We start from the raw sequence: 21,889 nt of genomic DNA on the forward strand, positions 1-21,889 counted from the left end.
CCACACACAGTACCCCTACCCCCCCACAGCACCCCTACCCCCCACACACAGTATCCCTACCCCCCACAGCAGTACCCATACCCCGCCAGCAGTATCCCTACCCCCCACACAGTACCCCTACCCCCCACACAGCACAGCACCCCTCTCACACACACATACAGCACCCCTACCCCACGCACAGCACCCATCTCACACACACACACAGCACCCCCCTCACACACACAGCACCCCCCTCACACACACACAGCACCCCCCCAAACACACACACAGCACCCCCCAAACACACACACAGCACCCCCCCAAACACACACACAGCACCCCCCAAAACACACACACAGCACCCCCCACACACACACAGCACTCCCCCACACACACACACACAGCACCCCCCCACACACACACACACAGCACCCCCCCCCCACACACACACAGCACCACACACACACATCACCCCACACACACACACAGCACCCCACACACACTTACACAGCACCCCACACACACTTACACAGCACCCCTCATACACACACACAGCACCCCTCATACACACACACACACAGCACCCCTCATACACACACACAGCACCCCTCACATACAACACCCACCCCCCCCACACACACGCCCCCCCCTCCACCCCCCCACACACACACGCACCACCCCCCCCCACACACACACGCAATTGCCGTGTTGGCACTTTAAGGAAAAAAAGTTGGCATGTATTGCGATTTGGGCACTCGGGCTCAAAAAGGTTCGCCATCACTGCTATATAAGATATAAGGAAGCCAATAACGCTTGCAAAAAGGCAATCAAAGTGGCTAAACTAGAAAATTAGAAATTGATAGCCAACCCGCAAATTTTTTTCAAGTACATCAATTCGAAAAAAAAAAAAAAAATGAAAGTGTAGGTACACTGGAAGCAATGTCAATCTGCAGTTGCTAAGGCCAGTAAGGTTTTGTCATGTATAAATTGCTGGTAAGACCACACCTTGAATATGCTGTGCAAGTTTGGGCACCTGTTCTAAAGAAAGATATCATAGCACTAGAAAAAGTGCAAAGACGAGCTACAAAATTGATAAAAGGAATGGAGCATTTTCGTTATGAAGAAAGGTTAAAAAAATGTAATCTGTTTAGTTTGGAAAAACGGCGACTGAGAGGGGATATGACAAGATTATACAAATATATTTGGGGCCAGTACAAACCTTTATATGGAAGTGTATTCATAAACAGGGCTATACATAGGACACAAGGTCACACATTTAGGCTGGAAGAAAGGAGATTTCATCTAAGGCAAAGGAAAGGTTTTTTTACGGTAAGAGCAATAAGGATATTGAATTCTCTGCCTGAAGAGGTGGTTTTGTCAGAGTCATTACAGATGTTTAACCCCTTAAGGACCAAACTTCTGGAATAAAATGGAATCATGACGTGTCAGACATGTCATGTGTCCTTAAGGGGTTAAACTGCAATTAGATAAATACTTGCAAAAACATAACATATAGGGATATTATTTCTAATTAGTGGGGTAATAGCTGCTTGATCCAAGGAGACATCTGACTGCTATTTTGGGGTCAAGAAGGAATTTTTCCCTAGTTTGTTGCAAAATTGGAAGCGTTTCAGACTAGTTTTTTTGCCTTCTTTTGGATCAACAGCAAAAACATATGCTGAACTTGATGGACGCAAGTCTCTTTTCAGCTATGTAACTACGTAACTATGTGTGTCAAAAAAATCACCAACTATTTTTCTTTTTTTAATTTGGCATAGATTGGTGGTAAAATGGTTGCATGAAAAGAGCACGAAAAGAGTCAAAACACCCCAAGTTTAAAACCTTAGGTTGTCTTCTTTTAAAAAAATATATACATGTGAAGGTTTATTCAAATATATACATGTGAAGGTTTATTCCTGACAGTTATCAGTGTTACAATGTAACTTGTGTTCATTTTGAAAAAAATGTTTTGGAAATAGCAAAGTGCCACTTGTACTTATATCCCTATAACTTTCCAAAAAAAACTAAGAACATGTTAACATTTGGGCATTTCTAAACTTAGGACAACATTTTGAAACTATTCAGCATGGGTGTTTTCTGGCGGTTGTAGATAATGGTATCTTTAGAAAGACCGGTATATAATATGTGTGGGTACAGTAAAGGAGTAAGAAGAAAATTACAGCTAAACACAAACACCGCAGAAATGTAAAAAGAGCCCTGGTCCTTAACTGTAAGAAAATTGAAAAACGGTCTGGTCACTAAGAGGTTAAATGGGTTTGGTTGCATTAAGAAATTGTAAATGTAAAAAAATTACTTCTTTATTCTTTCCTAGTTGTGGTGAGCATTATAATCCTGATGGCAATACCCATGGAGGTCCGGAAGATATTGACCGAGTGAGTGTACTTCATTTGAAAATACTGTTTTATAATTCATAAGGTTTGCATTTGATCCCAAAAACATGTACAGGTGTAAAAACTGTAATGTTTACACTGTGCTAGGAAAATAACTAGTTAAGATAAAATAATACACCTGAAATGTGCTGCTGTCGTAACAGTATGTTGTAGTCAATGTGGTGGCAAGAGTGCTTTGGTGACCCCTAATGGTAAGTAGTCAAACCCTTTGAATTCCTACCTGGGATGTGCTGGGTTCAGCATCCCAAATACTCTCTGCTGAAAGCTCTCTTCATTGAACTATGCCCGTTGGTAAAGGGCTACCTCTTTTGCTGAGAGCGATCCGTTGGCAGTCTCAGCTAGTGACCTAGCACTACAGTGCAGGGCTTGCTCAGGAGAGCTAGCAGTTTGGAGCAACTCCCAGCACACCTTAGGTAAGAAAGCAAACTCTTACTAAACTAAACCACCCATTGGTGGTCACCAGGATGCTGCAGTGGTTACGGTGCTTGTACTCTAACAAAGCATTTGCCTTTTCCTGTCTGTCTCATAATGAGAGTGGTCTCACAAAATGGATTGATTAAAAGCAATTAATCAGCGGTTAAAAATGGGTTTTAGAGTTGCTGCCAACACTTAGAATACAGATAGTACCCATGTTCCATGATCCCACTACTTCTCCTGGACCCCAAATTCACCTTGCATTATAACCTTTTATGTGTGCTCAGTTAACATTAGATTCTAACTGTGAAGTATCTGCTACTTTTTTGCTTTGTTAGCATGTTGGAGACCTGGGAAATATCTTTGCCAATGATGATGGACGAGCAACTTTCAGAGTGGAGAATAATCGATTAAAGGTGACATGCTTCTTATTTTCTCTTGTACTATAGTAGATATGTCTCTCAGAGTGAATTAATTATATGGAAACAGTCAAAATCTAGAGGTTTTTTCATTTTCAGTTTTTTAACATATTTGAAGATTGGAGCTCAACTTGTCATGGTTCATCTGTCCTATTTTAATTAGTAGAATGACACTCAGAAACATGTATTCCTAATGTTAGAGTATTGTGTAGCCTATTTAGATAAGGGTCCCACCACAGAAGTAAGCAATAAAGATTTGCTTACCTTATTTTCACCAATGAGCTAGTCTTGCCCTGGCTGTAGTTCCTCTTTTGGCTTACATAAATATTGTACATGCATGGTGTAGCAGAGCTCCTATGCCCTAGCTAGTGATCTCCGCTGGAATATCCTTTGAGCTGGAAGAAAGTGCTGTTTAGTGTTATAGCCCTTATTCACCCACACATCAGACGACACTTGATGTTGGAACAATGACCATGTTTAATGGGACAAGGTGATCTTCTATACACAGACCCCCCAACAGGGGGTCTGTGCATGTAGGTAGTCCCTGCCTGGCATCTCTATATCTGGGAGATAATTCAGTCATTTCTTGCTAAACTAATTATCTCCCAGATACAGAGAGCCTTACATAGAAAAGCCCCTAAAACATTAACAAAACAACCCCGAATCTCCACAAGTTATATATCACTGGAAAGGTCTGGTCTGAGTGCCCATTCTGGCACAAAAAAAAGTTCAGATCCATAAGAAATTGGGGAAACACCACCAGGTTAAAGTTCTGACCAGCCATTCGCTGAATCCTGGCCGAAATGAGGTCCAAAAGTTCAGTGCCTGCGGACACGTTTTACGGGAGATCTTGTGCAGTGACAAATGGGAGCTCCCCCTGGCTTTCAGGGAGCGACTGCTCCTCAGTGTTCATTGTGCCTTCCCTCCAAATAACGCTCTTCTGGACATATTAGAAGAAGGGGAAACAATGATGGGACTTGACCGAAAGGTGAAGCTCACTTGGTCCGTATAGCTGACCCGAGAGCAAGGAGAGCGGCTGCCCGCCTCAGTCTACAGGCCGCAAGTTTGTTTCTCCATATAACCACCAGCCGCCTGCTTGATAATGGCAAGATTGGCGCTTACAGGGTTCTCATGTGCACCCAGCTTATGTTCATCTATAAAAAGGCAACGATTGTTAGTAAAACACGGGCGATATAAAGGGTATATCCCCGGAGCTCAATCTAGATACATTTAGCCAGTTAAGCAGTCAGGCTCCGCCCCCTTTAAAATATTTTTTTAAGATGGCTATTACTTTGGAATGGAATTTCCTGGCTATTTATCATGGCATCATAAGTTATGGGTAGCTCCACCCCCATATCAGATCAGGACAGGAAATAAACCAATTAAAAAAAGACAATGAGCATAAAAAAGGTCCCTCCTCCTTTAATACCTCAGTCTAATTATTAAGCAATTTTAAAGGGAGGGTTGTTGATGCTACCATGCTAAATAGCCAGGAAAAAAAAATCACAGGTAAGTAATTCATTTGTCTTGTTCCTGGCTAATCGTGGCAGCATTACGTATGGGTAATACCTAAGCTCCAAATAAGGGAGGGGGGAAAGGCATATACACTAATATAGATGCAAACACACAACATTTATCATGCTTAGTTTGAAGAAACAGCCGGTGATAGAACCCCTTTACCAAAGGAGGTTGAAGCAGTTGAAGAAAAGTCCAACTTATAATGTTTTATGAAGTTCATAGGAGAAGACCAGGTGGCTGCCTTACAGATGTCATCTGGAGGAACCTCTGTCCAGTTTGCCCAAGTAGTAGCAAAGGATCTTGTGGAGTGTGCTTTTATTTTTTTTCTGGAGGAGCTAAGCTGTTCTTAGTGTATGCACCTGAGATGACACTGGCAATCCATTTTCTTAATGTTGATGAAGAAGCTGCTTCTCCTTTGCATGATCCTGAGGGCAGAAAAAACAATTTGTTTGATTTTCTGAATTCCGATGAAACTGATAAGTATTGGGTGATACATTCCTCGACTTCCAATTCATGTAGTTTCTCCCGTTCTTTATTAGACGGAGAAAAAAAAAGGATGGAAGAACCACTTATTGTAGTAGATGAATGTTAGACATTACCTTACGTAGAAAATCTTCTTTAGGTTTAAGGATTACTCTATCATGAAAAACCAAAGTGTGAGATAGTTCACTAGAAAAGGCTTGTACTTATGAGATTTGTTTTGCAGTAGAAATAGCCACGAGGAATACTGCTATATATGTGCGGTATTGAATGGAGATATCTTCAAGAGGAGAATATGGAAGCTCACATAATTCTTTCAAGACCAATGGAAGGTCCCAAGGAGAAAGAGAATGTGTGGTGGGCAAATCTTCATAGCAGCCTTGAAGAATCAAGTTATTAATAGATTAGAGGCCCAGGAGATATTATGTAGGGCAGATAAAGCAGAGGATTGGACTTTAAAGGTACTAGACCTTTGTCTAGTCCTGCTTGGAGGAACTCTAACATTTTAAGGTGTGATGGGTTTTGAAAATCTACTTCTTTGTCTTTGGCCCGATTTTTGAAGGTATCCCATAACTGGTAGTAGCACGATGAGGTGGCTGGTTTTCTTGCTTTAAGGAGTGTTGTATTGACAACCGGTTCGGAAAGACCCTGTTCTATAAGTGACCTCCATTTAATAGTCATGCCCCCAGATTCCAACTGGCAAGAGATATTATTGGTAGTCTCCTGGGAGGTCCCTGAGACATCTTCAGAAGGAGTGAGTAACAAGGTCTCCTGGGCCATATTCAGTTTATGGCTATAACCTTTGTACCTTCTTGACAGATTTTCTTTAAGACTCTCATAGAGTGGAGGATACACATACCCCAGATCGAACTTCCAATTTGAGTTAGTGCACCCTGTCCCAGAGCTAGATGGTCTGGTGTAAGGGGAAAAAAAAAGTTGGACTTGCATGTTCTTTCTGTTGGCCATTAGATCGAGCTGAGGTATGGCCCACTACTTAGCCAAGACCTTGAATATTGTGTGGTTCAGTCTCCATTCTCCTGATTGGATGTGGGTTCTGCTCAAGTAGTCTGCTGGATGGGTTTCTGTGTCTGGTAAGTATACAGCTTTGATAGCTTTCGGGTAAACTTGTGCCCAGGTCATCAGCGTAGATAGTTTCTGAAGAAGACTTATTCTTTTTCCTTTTTTGATGATTTATGTAAGCCACTACTGCTCTGTTGTCTGTTTTGATTATGAGCCATTGACTTGAAGTGGGTGAAGTTCCTGATAGCTTTCATAATGGTACAAAGTTTTCGTAGGCTTGAATGTAACATACTTTCCCAATTTGTTAAATGATCATTGAGCCCAAACTGAGTTTGTGTGGGCTCCCCATCTGGTTAGACTTGCATCTATAGTTATTATCTGCCAGGGTGGTTCTCCTAGGATAAATCCTTTTTGAAGGTTCTTGTCTTGTCTCCAAAATTTTAACTGATTTTTGACTGCTGGAGAAATAAAAAATGGCTGTTCCCAATTGTTTACCTTGTTGTCGATTTGGTGAAAAAAGTTTAACCGGATAGTTCTGGAATTCCATTAGGCCCATCCAATCAAGCCTATTGTTGAAATTAATAACCCAGCAGACTGGTGTAAGTTCTGGCTGGAACAACTGTCTTTTGGAGAAGAAAGACACGTTTTGCTTTTTATTTTTTTACTTTTACTTTTCTCGAAACAGTGTTTTTCGTGGATAATACTGGGGCTGCAAAACATGAGGTCATACATAAATGATGGGGCTTAATTGGCACTCTTCATATCCCCGTTAATCTTAAGGTATTGGCTCACCTATGTTTCTTGGACACTGATTGATGTGATGCAGAGGGAGAAGCCATCTGGAATAATAGAATAAGAATAAACGTCAACGTGACATTCTTATTAATAAGGAAACAAAAAATAAATTTTTTGTTTGAAATTTTTACAGAGGAAGTAATTCCCTTGAGTAAGGAAAGATAAGATAAGAAAAGGCAGCAGATGATATGAATTCCAAATATGGAGAGAAATTTCTAAGTTGATGTCTCTTTAATTCCCAGCAAGATGTGTACCTTTATGGCATTTGGGAGAATTAATGCATGGAATTTAGAACTTCGAGTTTGTTTGCGCCATTTTAGACGTCAGTGCCAATTCCCCATTTGTGGCAAAAGGCACGAACGCTTATAAAGGGAACTGATTCGTCTACCGGCTTCTAACAGATGCACCTGGATTAAATGCAGTTGTATGGCGTTCAGGAAATGAATGTCTTTCGTGAAAAGAAGCAGAGTACAATATCACGTTTGTGAGATTTTTAAGAGCTGGATCTCTATAAAAATAAAAAAGGGCAGATAAGTTAAGAAAGTTAGAGAAAGTTTGTTTAAGGATTTTCAAAATTTTTAAAGAGGTTTCTTTCGTAAAATAAGCCTCAGCAGGGTAATGGATAGGGGATAATTAAGTGGCTATATATACAGCCTGTACCAATCCTCATTAATTAATGTTAGATATATTTGTCTGGTTTAATAGCTAATATTAAAGGGACACTATAGTCACCTGAACAACTTTAGCTTAATTAATCAGTTTTGGTGTATATAACATGCCCCTGCAGCCTCACTGCTCAATCCTCTGCCATTTAGGAATTAAATCCCTTTGTTTATGAACCCTAGTCACACCTCCCTGCATGTGACTTGCACAGCCTTCCATAAACACTTCCTGTAAAGAGAGCCCTATTTAGGCTTTCTTTATTGCAAGTTCTGTTTAATTAAGATTTTCTTATCCCCTGCTATGTTAATAGCTTGCTAGACCCTGCAAGGTGTGATTAAAGTTCAATTTAGAGATTGAGATACAATTATTTAAGTTTTTTCTTTCATGTAGGCTCTGTCAATCATAGCCAGGGGAGGTGTGGCTAGGGCTGCATATACAGAAACAAAGTGATTTAACTCCTAAATGACAGTGAATTGAGCAGTGAAATTGCAGGGGAATGATCTATACACTAAAACTGCTTTATTTAGGTGACTATAGTGTTCCTTTAAACCTGACCCAGTTAGTCTTGCTCGTGCAGGATGTTTACTGGGTCCTTCAGGGACAGAGAGGCTGAACTGTGACTGGTAGACCCATGGTGCACATGGGAAGGTGGAAAAAAAAAATATGAGGAAAAAATATTCCTATCCGGTTGAGGACAGGAAAAGACTGAGGTATGAAAGGAAGAGGGACCTTTTGTATGCTCGGTCTCTTTTTTTTTTATTGACTTATTTCCTGTAAGTGATGCTGCAAAGTAGCCAGGAAATGAAGACTATGTAATAAATATAGCTCTAAAACTAGTCTATGTCTCACCATATCAAGCACCTCAAAGTAGCGGAATAAAAAACAAAAATCTGTGAAAACTGATGAAAAGAGAGGTATCATATAGCAGGATTACAGATAAATAAAATAAAACAGAGAAAAAAAAAGTCATTACATCAATCAGATATTAAGAAAATATTACAATCCTTCCAAGTTTGAGAAAACAAGTCCCGATCCAAAAATAAATAGAGAAGGAAATATACTGTAGCAGTGTCCCTAAATGCTACAAATATATATATATATATATATATATATATATATATATATATATATATATATATATATATATATATATATATATATATATAAATATATATAAATATATATAGCAATAAGGAAAGGAAAGCACACTTGCAGATAAGTACTTAGTATCCAAATTGTATCATATACCACTATCATTATAGTACACAACATTTTGTAAGTGAACAAATCCACTTTAAACCATAGAATAGGTCAGGGGTAGTCAACCTTTTAATACCTACCTCCCACTTATGTATCTTTTTTGATGGATGTGGAACATTTCAACTGTATCTCAAATGCCTAGGAAATAAAATGCAGAAAAAACTCAGTGCTTACTGTTGCAGACACATTTTTTTATAATCAAGGTTAAAATACACTTACAGGTGTTGACGTTGCGAGAGCCTCGCAGGAAAAACTGTCCTTTCATTAGAATAATGAGATCCCCTTCCTCTGTGACAGCTTAAACTTTATAAAAATGGATGGAGGTTCTGTAAAAGTTGGGAAAGGCATGTGTCCCATCGCTCAGTCTGCTGCGTTCCACAGCTTGTAATGCCTAACATACGAATTAGTGCAAGGGCGGTGATCCACCATAAATTTTTAACTCCGCCTTTTGATACTCTGACTGGTCTGCGTCTATTCAGCCCCATACATAGCAAACTGCACTGTGTATGACCCCTTTCTATCAAAGCCAGCATTAAGTTTTTCAGCAATTTGCTCTACAGTAACTCTGCTTTGTGATCGGACCAGATGGACAAGTCTTCGCTCCCCATGTGCATGAATACGACTTGCGTGCCCATGACCCTGATGCTGGTTCTTTGGTTTTCTTTCCTTGTACCTCTTTTGGTAGGTCCTAGCCACTGCATACCGGTGTTATGTGCGATTCAGTGACCCTTCAGATTGTGTGCTGCAGGGTCTGCCTCCTGATTTCATCACTGAGTTCTCCTGCTTTCCCCTCCCTTCTCCCTCCCTGCTTGCGTTCTATACCTGCCTCCTCCCACCCAGACTATCTCCAGTCTGGACTGTGGCGGAACCAGCCTTGCCACTGGGGATTGGAGAAGACTGATTGCCAGCCTCCTGCCCTGTGACTATGGCCCCATGTTAAAATGCTAGATTTTCCCCTGCAAAGACCCGAAAGCCGGGTCATTCTGTACTTTCCCTATGTGAGCAGGGTTACCCCAGATAGCTATGCCATGGAGCCCATTCATATAACGAAAGACTATGTGAAAGACTTTGACTCCATGGCAATTGAACTGTATGTATGTGATCTGAGCGCCATTCAGTCATAATGTGCGCTCAGATCCAAGCTATCTGGGGATATGAATGTACCTGTTTTATGCAATAGCTGCACAGTTATATATTTTTATGTATTTTATTGTATTTTGCTACCATGTGGCTAATGGAGTTTTGCCTCTGTCCTTGGAGATAATTGGATTACTTCCCAATTTTCTCCAGGATAGAAGACTCTGTGGAACTGGTTTTGGGCAGAAAAGCCATGCTTCATGTGGTCAAATAGGACATTCCCTTAACTTTTTAACCCCTGAACCGATTGCCCTGATTTTTGAGTATGTGTATATTTCAAGCATGCTGATTCTGAAAATGTATGTTTATGTGAATGGCATGTATATTTTGGAAGTTATTAATATTTTGTAAAAACTGTATTTTTCTGCCTGTGATAATTGTATTACCCAATGTGTTCAGTAATCATATCACAGGCAGAGGGGAGGTTTTGTGTGGGAGTGTCTGTGTGTATTGTATGGATTAATTGGTTGTATTTCAAAACCCTGTGGGCAGTACTATGTTTGTGGATTGTGAATAAAAGAGGCTGTATGTGCCAGTACAGTCAGTTCTACTTGACCTCAAAACGAAGTGTCGTCTTGTTATTGGGGGAATTGGATTGTATGCTGATTGCCAGGAGTGTAAGCTGATTGTATCCTTTTCCTGTTTAGCTGTTTACAGCATTCATATGCTTGAGAGCATTTGTATGCTTCTCCAGTTCGGTGGTTGTGGTGTCTGCTGCAGTGCTTGGAGTCCTCAGGAAGCGCTAGGAGCATCCTTCAACGGAGTTACCCAGTCGGTGTGCCCGTCGATCCATTACATGCTTGCATAGCTCTGCCCCTTCCATCATAGCTCTGCCCCTTCCATCATAACACTGCCACCACCCACTACAAATAAGCCCAGACTATATGATGCATAGAGCTCCCCTGGCTCTCCCTGCCTCCCCCTCCCAAATCAATTCTCACCTCCCCTGCACAGTAAGCCATTCCATCCAGCTCTCCACCTCCCCCTGCACCGCCTTTAATTAAGGCACAATCTACTGAGCACAGTGCTGTACATGAATACAGTGAGTACAGTGCTGCACATAGCAGTATTCATACAGTGAGTATAGTGCTGTACACCACCAGTATTCATTCAGTAAGTACAGTGCTGTACATAGCAGTATTAATACAGTGAGTACAGGGGTGTACACCACCAGTATTATTACAGTGAGCACAGTACTGTACATCAATACAACATTAATACAGTGAGTACAGTGCTGTACATTAACACAGTATTAATACAGTGACTACAGTGCTGTACACCACCAGTATGAATACAGTGAGTACAGTGATGTACATTAATACAGTGAGTACAGTGCTGTACACCACCAGTATTAATACAGTGAGTACAGTGCTGTACATTAATACAGCATTAATACAGTGCTGTACATTAATAAAGTATTAATACTGTGAGTACAGTGCTGTACACCACCAGTGTTAATACATTGAGTACAGTGCTGTACATTAATACAGTCAGTACAGTGGTGTACACCACCAGTATTATTACAGTGAGCACAGTGCTGTACACCAGCAGTACTAATACATTGAGCACAGTACTGAACATCAATACAACATTAATACAGTGAGTACAGTGCTGTACATTAACACAGTATTAATACAGTGAGTACAGTGCTGTACACCACCAGTATGAATACAGTGAGCACAGTGCTGTACATTAATACAGTGAGTACAGTGCTATACACCACCAGTATTAATACAGTGAGTACAGTGCTGTACATTAATACAGCATTAATACAGTGAGTACAGTGATTTACATTAATACAGTGAGTACAGTGCTATACACCACCAGTATTCATACAGTGAGTACAGTGCTGTACATTAATGCAGCATTAATACAGTGAGTACAGTGATTTACATTAATATAGTATTAATACAGTGAGTACAGTGCTGTACACCACCAGTATTAATACAGTGAGTACAGTGCTGTACATTAATACAGCATTAATACAGTGAGTACAGTGATGTACATTAATACAGTGAGTACAGTGCTGTACACCACCAGTATTAATACAGTTGGCACAGTGCTGCACATAATTACAGTATTAATACAGTGAGTACAGTGCTGTACGTCAATGCATCAACCATCATTTTTTATTGTACTCTGCCTATACATTGCATAAAGCCACCGTCCGTGTGTACTGTTAACCAGGTGTATACTGTGTATAAATACTGTCCCGACTACTCCATCCTCACAGTTTCAATGTTTCTTATGCTCTGCCCCCATTTACAGTACATGGGTAACCATATCTTATTTGTAGTTTTCTGCTATTAGAAAAAGTGTCCCTGGCCTTTCATGGGTTAAACATTTAGCTAGGCACTTGTAAAACCTGCTGGGCCTAAGTCGCTTTCTAACTGCTCTTTCCTCGCTTTTTTCAGGGTACTCGCCCTCTCCCCCCATTTACAGTACATGGGTAACCGTATCTTATTTGTAGTTTTCTGCTATTAGAACAAGTGTCTATGGCTTTTCATGGGTTAAACATTTAGCTAGGCACTTGTAAAATCTGCTGTGTATAAGTCGCTTTCTAACTGCTCCTTCCTCACCATTTTCAGGGTTCTCTCCCTCCATTTACAGTACATGGGTAACCATATCTTATTTGTAGTTTTCTGCAATCAGAAGAAGAGTCTCTAGCTTTTCATGAATTACACATTTAGCTGGGCATTAGTTGCTTTCTAACTGCACTTTGCTCGTAGTTTTCAGGGTACTCACCCTCTCCCCCCATTTACAGTACATGGGTAACCGTATCTTATTTGTAGTTTTCTGCTATTAGAACAAGTGTCTCTAGCCTTTCACTTGTAAAACCTGCTGGGCATAAGTCGCTTTCTAACTGCTCCTTCCTCACCATTTTCAGGGTTCTCTCCCTCTCCCTCTGTAACGGATCCCCTTTACTCCTAATGAGTATATCCGCTTTACTTATCCCAAATCCCAAGTGAAGCAGTGATTAAAGCTCTGATTTACCCAAACATGAGCTTAGACTTGATGAAAGGTATAAAAGGAATATATTATTCTGCCCAGTTGACCTGCTTTTATACACATCAGGGATACACTCAAACACACCCAGAACACTTCCACAACACGCCCAGAACACTTCCACAACACGTCTATAAATTTCTGTGTCAGTGATACCGGAGAAACTGACGGAAGCCAAGCACAGAGAGATGGACACAGGTTTCTTCAGGAAGGAAGAGATTCTTTATTGGATCACCGATCGGGACTCAGAGGGACTAATGTCACCAAAATACAGCAAGTTCTGAGCCCCGGACAATAGTGCAGGCTCCTTATATAGGCACATAACTCCTCCCATATTAAGCTCCACCCGCACATTCTCTTGACCAATCAATACAAATAAGAATTAACTTCCTGCTTGACCGCATGGCTTGTCCAGCACAATGGAGGAGGGGAATACTACATCCTGTATTCTTGCACATGCTCCGTACACTACTGATCGTATCTTGCCTCGTGCAACCAACTGATCGATACGTCAGCATATGCACGTACACATGCCACGTGGCAATCTCGGCCTACTAAATTTATTTTTACCGAGATTCCACCACATTCCCCCCTTTGATGCCTCTTGATATTTCACAATTACTTGAGGCATCACTTAACCTTAGTTTGCATACACCGCAAGTTACCTTGAACCAGACCAGACTTATCTTATGATGTGAATCTTCAACACTCATCTTCCTGCATTGGTTCTCCCTGATCTAGAGCCTTATATTTATAAATTGCCATTATCTGTGCAGCAGCCTTCCTCTCTGCTATATTTTCTATCAGGCTTTGCACAGACCTAACTACTAAGGGTATAAGACACGGCAGGAGTAGACACAACATTAAAATTAGTAGGACTCCACCTACCACTGCCTTAAGTCCTCCAAACCACTCATACCAGCTACCAAACCAACTACTTGGATTATACCCTTTCCATACCTGAGTAGGCACATGCGCTAGTTTAACCATATGGCTAGTAAGCTCAGCTATTGCTTGCCCTTCGTCATCTATTTGAAGACAGCAATTGCTCAGGTTAAACGTCCCACATACACCTCCCTCTACTGCCAATAGGTAATCCAAGGCTAATCTATTTTGGTATACTGCTGTCCTCATCCTGGTATTGTGCTTCGCTAGAAGATTGAGCGCTTGTGATGTCTCGTTAGTAATGATCTCAACCACTGCCTGTAATCTTATAATACGGTTGAGCATATAAATTGGGGTTCTATAACCAAAGGTACCGTCCTCTGCACACGTGGCTGGCCCATAGTAATCTATAATACGCTGGGGAGGCCATTCATTATCTTCCCAGGTGCCTATCTCTATGGGTCCTCTTTTCTTCCTATGATTCACATCATACACTTTAACACCTAAAGTCTCACCTGTTTCAATAGGTAACAAGAAGAAGGATGGTTTGAGCATACCCAACACACATGCCCCTTCCCAGTCCTGTGGCAACTCCGAATAAGCTTTCTTACCACAGATCCAGTACAAATTTGCTGGGGCTCTCCAGGTAGATGTGATGGATAGATCAAACCACACATCCTTTAAATTGGCGTATCTAGCAAACGGGTTAGATGGTTCTGAGACATTTAAAGCCGACCACCAAGTTGTATTCTTTGTATCATCATCATAAGCTTTTTGCCCTAGACAAGTTAATTCTCCTACAGAAGTATTATACATCATTCGTTTCCTCGCTATGCAAACATAACCTATGATGGAGGTCTTTAATCTCCACTCAGATTTACCTCTAACACTCATATGATAATCGGCTTGTGTAGATATTAATTGGTCAACTGCCTCAGAACCGGACATTACCTCCTTTGCTTCCCAAGGCCATTGGTCTCCCATGTTAGTACCTCCACACACATAGCAGTTGGTAACATTAAGACTACCGGCAATACTTTCGGCTAAGTCAATAAACAGGTTTTTAGCATTATGGGGGATCTTATTATCTATGCTCATCTCTTCATAAAAGGAATGGTATACTTGATGAGTCTGGGAGGATACCGTATCAGTCTCTATTCCTATAAACAATACTGTCCCAGGATCTAAACCCGTCCCATATATTTGAAACCCAAATAAATTACCATATTTATCTAAGAACTTGTCGGGGTTATTTATAAGTATATGGACTGGATTGCATTCCATAGACTTACAATATGGACTAGTAGGCAACTTAGTCACAATCATGTCCTTGTCTACTGTCTGTCCCCAAGTTGCCCACCCCACACAAGACCAATATGGGCAAAAGTTATAATCTCTATTTGGGCATCTAGGGCTCACATACTTATTTTTACTACTGGGACAAATATATTTATCGTTAGACCCATACGTCCTCTCCCATCTAAGATCCCCACATACATTCCACGGCTTTCTACCACTTGATATCGCCTTACACGCATCAAATAGCAGAACACCCGAAGAATGTACGGATTCTAATACCGTCTTATTAATTAGGGTCCCCTGAGGATCTCCATTCCTGAGAGTCAACCAAATTGTACGAGGCTGATACTCCGGACTGAAGCACTTAGGTTCTCCTACTCCTAAATGGCACACACTATATTCTATATTTAAGTATCTACATCTTGATACATCTCCTTTACACTCGTATTGCGAATGCCAAATTAGGGTTTGGGAAATATGGTTACCTGTTCTTGTAGTCTTAATGCATACCTCACAGCTAGGAGTGTCGGTACCTCTACCTTCCTGAATATAAAAATACACATATAAAAACCTTATCAGAAACACATCTTTCGTCGTCATCCTCAGTCTTCGTCCGTGCGAAGGCACCTCAGCTTCCAGGATGTAAGGGCTGCAGGGAATGGAGTTCTGCTCGTCTTCACAGGGGTCCCTTCGAGACTTTTCCTGGCTTATACACTATACGTCGGTGAGCGGACAGGCTTTATTATGGCCTTCTCACTCACTTACCAAATCTCTGAAACAATAAAATTTGTAATCCACAAAGTTCCTCGTCACTCCGACTGAGTCGTGCGCTTTAACCGGATCTTGCAGGGATTCTCTGGATCTGCTGTAGCTTGCCAAGAATCGACTGCTGCTGGTTTAACCCTGGAGTGATGTATCCACGGAGTCACTTCGGCTACTTTTATCGCTGTAGGGGTAGACAAAAGAACAACATAAGGACCTCTCCACTTGGGCCCTAACGGTACATTATTTTACTCTTTAATCCACACTTGGTCTCCTGGGTGGTAACTATGAACTGGGGGATAAATATTCACAGGTAATCTATCTTGTACCCATTTCTGTACCTCCTCCATAGTCTTACCCAACTCTACAACCTGCTGCCGGGTAATTCCTTCTCCCAACTGACTCAAATCCCCCCTTAAGTTACCAAGTACGGGAGGTGGTCGCCCATACATGATTTCAAAAGGAGAGAGGCCCATCCTTCTGGTAGGTGTACTGCGGATTCGCAATAGAGCTATGGGCAAGCGAACGTTCCACTTAAGTTGGGTTTCCTGACACATTTTAGCCAACTGATTCTTAATAGTTCTATTCATTCTCTCTACCTTACCGGAACTCTGGGGTCTATATGCCGTATGAAGCCTCCACTTTATACCAAGCATATGAGTCAGTTGTTGTAGGCACTGATGAACAAAAGCTGGACCATTGTCCGATCCTATAGAGCAGGGTAGTCCATATCGGGGTATTATTTCTCGTAGCAGGAATCTCACAACTTCTCCTGCTTTCTCTGTACGAGTAGGACATGCTTCTACCCAGCCTGAATAGGTACACACAACTACCAGCAGGTAGCGATGTCCACCAGATTTAGGCATCACTGTATAGTCAATTTGTAAATCGGACATGGGGAGTCCCCCCATAAACTGGACTCCAGGTGGCTTTACTGGTCCTTGCCTTGCATTATTTTTAGCACACGTTACACATCTTCGTACAATGGCCTGAGTCAAGTTGGACAATCTTGGTATGTAGAAATGTTTTCTGAGAGATTCTTCTGTGCTGTCTCTCCCAGAATGTGTCCCGTTGTGATAGTTTTGGACAATTTCTACCGCTAGTGATGCTGGAATGACTATTCTTCCATCTTCTAACTGATACCATTTGTTCTCCAAATACTTTCCAGGTTCAGTCTGTAACCACTCCTCTTCTTGAGCTGTATAAACTGGAGTCCATTGAGACAGTGGAGTTGGTATAAGAGCAGCTATATGCCCCACATACTCCTGTCTTCCCGATTCAGCGGCACGCTTAGCTGTACTGTCTGCCATCCGATTTCCTTTGGTTACATCACCATCTCCTCTCAGATGCGCTCGCCAATGTATAATACCGACTTCTTTCGGCTCCCACACTGCTTCCAATAGTTGTAGGATTTCAGCTGCGTACTTGATTTCTTTGCCTTCTGAATTCAATAGTCCTCTTTCTTTATACAAAGCTCCGTGGGCATGAGTGGTTAAAAACGCATACTTGGAGTCCGTGTAGATGTTCACTCTTAAACCTTCAGCCAATTGTAACGCTCGTGTCAGTGCTATCAATTCTGCCTTTTGTGCTGATGTTCCTTTTGCCAGTGGCCGAGCTTCTATCACCTTGTCTATTGTTGTTACTGCATATCCTGCATAGCGGATCCCTTCTTTCACATAACTACTGCCGTCGGTGTAATATTGAACATCGGGGTTCTGGATGGGAAAATCACTAAGATCTGGTCTACTTGAAAATACTTCATCCATTACTTCCAAACAATCATGTTGACTTTCAGTAGGTTGTGGCAAAAGGGTAGCTGGATTTAAGGTGTTTACAGTCTCTAAATGCACTCTTGGGTTTTCACACAACATTGCTTGATACTTGGTCATACGGCTGTTACTAAACCAATGATTTCCTTTGTAAGCCAACAACGTCTGTACTGCATGTGGGACTCGTACATAAAGTTCTTGACCCAGAGTGAGTTTATCGGCTTCAGCTACTAGCAGGGCGGCTGCAGCTACGGCTCTTAGACAAGGTGGAAGTCCGCTGGCCACTGCATCCAGTTGTTTAGACATGTAGGCAACAGGTCTTTGCCATGATCCCAAGTACTGTGTCAATACTCCCACAGCCATTCTTCTTTGCTCATGTACATATAGGTAGAATGGTCGTGTGTGATCAGGCAGACCTAATGCTGGGGCACTCATCAAAGCCTTCTTCACATCTTCAAATGCCGTTTGCTGTTCTTGAGTCCATAAGAAGGGGTCGTGCTCTGTACCTTTGATAGCTGCATACAGAGGTTTTGCCAGTATCGCGTAGCTGGGAATCCATATCCTACAGAAGCCTGCTGCCCCCAAGAATTCTCGCACTTGTCTTCTATTCTTGGGTATCGGTATTTGGCACACAGCTTCTTTTCTCTCTGGCCCCATAATTCTTTGACCTTCAGAGATATGGAATCCCAGATATTTGACAGTTGGCAAACACAACTGAGCCTTCTTTCTAGACACTTTGTATCCTGCCTTCCAGAGAATGTGTAGTAGATCGTGCGTTGCTTGCTGACATATTTCCTTTGTAACTGCTGCTATCAACAAGTCATCTACATATTGTAACAATACACACTCTCCTGGGATGGACTCGAAATCCAGTAGATCTTGACTTAGAGCTGAACCAAATAGGGTAGGTGAATTTTTAAACCCTTGGGGCAATCTTGTCCAGGTCATTTGGCGTTTTGAGCCCGTTACAGCGTTTTCCCATTGGAAAGCGAAGATACATTGACTTTCTGCGGCAATTCGGAGGCAAAAGAAGGCATCTTTGAGGTCTAGGACTGTAAAGTAAGTAGCCCTGCCCGGAATTAAAGCAAGCAGGTTATATGGATTGGGTACAACTGGATGTATACTAACAACCGCATCATTGACTGCTCTCAAGTCCTGCACAGGTCGATACTCATCTGTACCGGGCTTTTGAACAGGCAGCAATGGGGTGTTCCAGTGGGAAGTACAGAATTTTAGGATACCATACCGTATGAACTTATCCAGATAAGATTGGATGTTCTTCTTAGCCTTCTGCGGGATGTGATATTGTCTTAGGCTCACTGGATAAACCCCAAGTTTTAGTTAGATTTTAATAGGTGGAATATTGCGGGCCAGTCCTGGTGGGTTGTTCTCTGCCCAAACTCCTGGTATATTGAATAAGGATTCATCACTCCTAGGGTTTTGGCTAGTCAACGCTGTATAAAGTCGCCACTCTTCTTCCTTTGGTACGGATAATGTCATAATACCTGAAGGTCCATTAAACTTTAAGGATGTTGTTCCGTTTGGTAGGAACGTAATCTGCGCTTGTAACTTAGATAGCATATCACGTCCCAGCAATTGGACTGGACATTCAGGCATATAAAGGAATTGATGTTTTACTACGTGGCCTCCCAATGTAGAGTCGACTTTTAAGAACCGGTTTTGCAGCACTTCTTCCAGTTGCTCCTATTACAGTAATAGTTCTTCCAGATGGAGGAGCAACTAGGTCAGTTACCACCGAATGTTCAGCACCAGTGTCGATCATGAACGCACTCCTTTTTCCCCCTATTGATACATCGACCATAGGCTCCGCTCGACCAAGGGGGATGGAGCCCGGTCGGTATCAATAGTCCTCCATGACCGTGTCAGACAATCCTACAAAGTCCCTACCTTCTCTATCGCGGGACCTTTGCGCTGCTGGATAGTACCTATCTTCCCTTACACTTCCTCTGTTCCCATTACTCCCTCTATTACCATTGCTCCCTCCGGGGCCTCCTCTACCTCTCGCTCTGCCTCTAAAGTTTCCATAACCTGTCCTTGGTATGTCTCTCTCATACTGTTCCCTTCGTGGACACTCACTTCTCCAATGCCCTTCTTCCCTACAGTATGCGCACTGATTTCTACTCAGAGGTTCCTCATTCCACTTACTATCGCCTCTATCTGGGCCCCGTCTATCTACGCCTGCGATCGCTACCGCTAGCATATCTGCCTTTCTACGCATCTTGCGCTCTTCCTCTTTCTTCGTCTCTGTTTCCCTGTTCATATATACTTTATTTGCTACCTCCATTAGTTGGGTGATAGACATTCCTGCAAACCCTTCTAACTTTTGTAGCTTGCGCTTAATATCTCCGTAAGCTTGGCTGACAAAGGCGGAGTTTACCATTCGGGAATTATCTGCGTCTTCCGGATTAAAGGGGGTATACAAGCGGTATGCCTCCAATAATCGGTCATAAAAGACACTGGGCGCTTCATCACTTTTCTAAATCACCTCAACTGTCTTCGACATATTCATAGCTTTCTTCCCTCCGGCTTTCATGCCAGCAATTATAGCGTCTCTATAGGCTTTGAGTTGAACCATATCTGCGCCATTAACATTCCAGTCGGGATCAGTGTTAGGATAATGTGTTGCGGCCCATGCTGCCGGATTGGCTTGATTTAAAGCACGGGCTCTATCCTCTAGCGCTTTAATGGCCGCTTGGTTAATCCTTGTCCTTTCCTCATTATTAAACAATGTCATTAATAACCGCTGGCAATCAGCCCATGTCGGATTATGTGTCTGAACTATCGAGGTGAACAGATCGGTCATAGCTTGTGGTTTCTCAGTGTACGAGGAATTGTGGGTCTTCCAATTCAAGAGATCGGTAGTCGTGAACGGGACATATACGAAGACTGGGTCAGCATGTGCCATTTGACCTGCGGCATCGAGATAGGCTGACCCAGGATTCAGACGAAGAGGCATCTGATAATGTCTAAGTTGTTGGGTACCGGTCAGTTGTCTGGTTAGTATAGGGCTACGTAAAGGGGCGTCAGTTATGGGTTCCAGTCGGGGGGAAATAGGGCATGAGGATGTGGGAGCTTGATTTTGGGAAAAGTTGGTAAGTAGAATACTCCCAGCCGAGCTAGAAGAAGCTTGACCGGAAGTTTGAAGTGGCGCCAAATCAGGATATTCAGATCTAACGGGGGTTGGTTCTGGTTCCGGAAGGGGAGGTTTAATACGAGGGGGGGTGGATTCTGTACTGGAGGAGGAAGCGGAAGTGGAGGGGAGGGGAGGGGAATAGAACTTCCTGCACTCGCGTCACCTCTTCCTATAGGGAAGTAAGGGGGCGGCAAAGGGATCTCGGACTCAGGGGGCGTGTCCAAAATGGGCCTAACCACAGTCCTAGTGGACAAACAAGTCCTGGCCACCATGAGGCGACATTGCTCCTCGTGGCATATCTGAATCCATTTTGGCGAGTCGTTTACGGCCTGTCTCCAACAATCAATATATGGAAACTGTCCGTAAAGTTCAGGCCTACCTGACACAGCCACGTGTACACGCTGTATCAGGGTTGGATCCAAACTACCACGTGGCGGCCATGCCGCAACCAAAATAGGCCACTCCCTAGTGCACAAAGTGACCAAACGTACAGGAGACATTTTAACCCCAAAATCACATGTTTTAAATCCCTTTTTAAAATGCTTTACCATACAACCTAAGGGATCCAAAATCGTTGACTCCGACGCGCCCATACTTATCAATGGAACGTCGTTGACAACGAATACTATGCACGCGTTCTATTCAACAGTCACACCCGTTTCCTCTGGCAACAGCACCACGTGGTACGGTTACCAAGTGAAACGTACACAATAACACAATAAACACTCAGGGAATTCCCGTACACACACAGCTGTTACACCAGTCACTAAATAATCAATATTATGCCCTTTGGCGAAACTATACAGTCACCCACGCTATAATTCTCTATATATGAATTACCCGTCTATAACACACCCCAGTAACATAGTCTTTTACAAATAGCGGTTACAGTACGGTTAGCATAGGTCAAAGCACAAT

The 21,889-nt window shown here is 42.3% G+C and overlaps 1 protein-coding gene across 1 annotated transcript in view; it reads left to right on the plus strand.

The window, feature by feature from the left end:
* The window catches only part of CCS (copper chaperone for superoxide dismutase), a 392,297-nt gene that overhangs the window by 265,694 nt on the left and 104,714 nt on the right, over positions 1-21,889 (plus strand). Inside the window, exons 5-6 of the mRNA XM_063438512.1 lie at positions 2,312-2,372; positions 3,143-3,220. Of these exons, the coding sequence (XP_063294582.1) occupies positions 2,312-2,372; positions 3,143-3,220 (139 nt within the window). The remainder of the gene's footprint in view (positions 1-2,311; positions 2,373-3,142; positions 3,221-21,889) is intronic.

Source organism: Pelobates fuscus, chromosome 12, assembly GCF_036172605.1.
Source record: "Pelobates fuscus isolate aPelFus1 chromosome 12, aPelFus1.pri, whole genome shotgun sequence".
Lineage (NCBI taxonomy): Eukaryota > Metazoa > Chordata > Amphibia > Anura > Pelobatidae > Pelobates > Pelobates fuscus.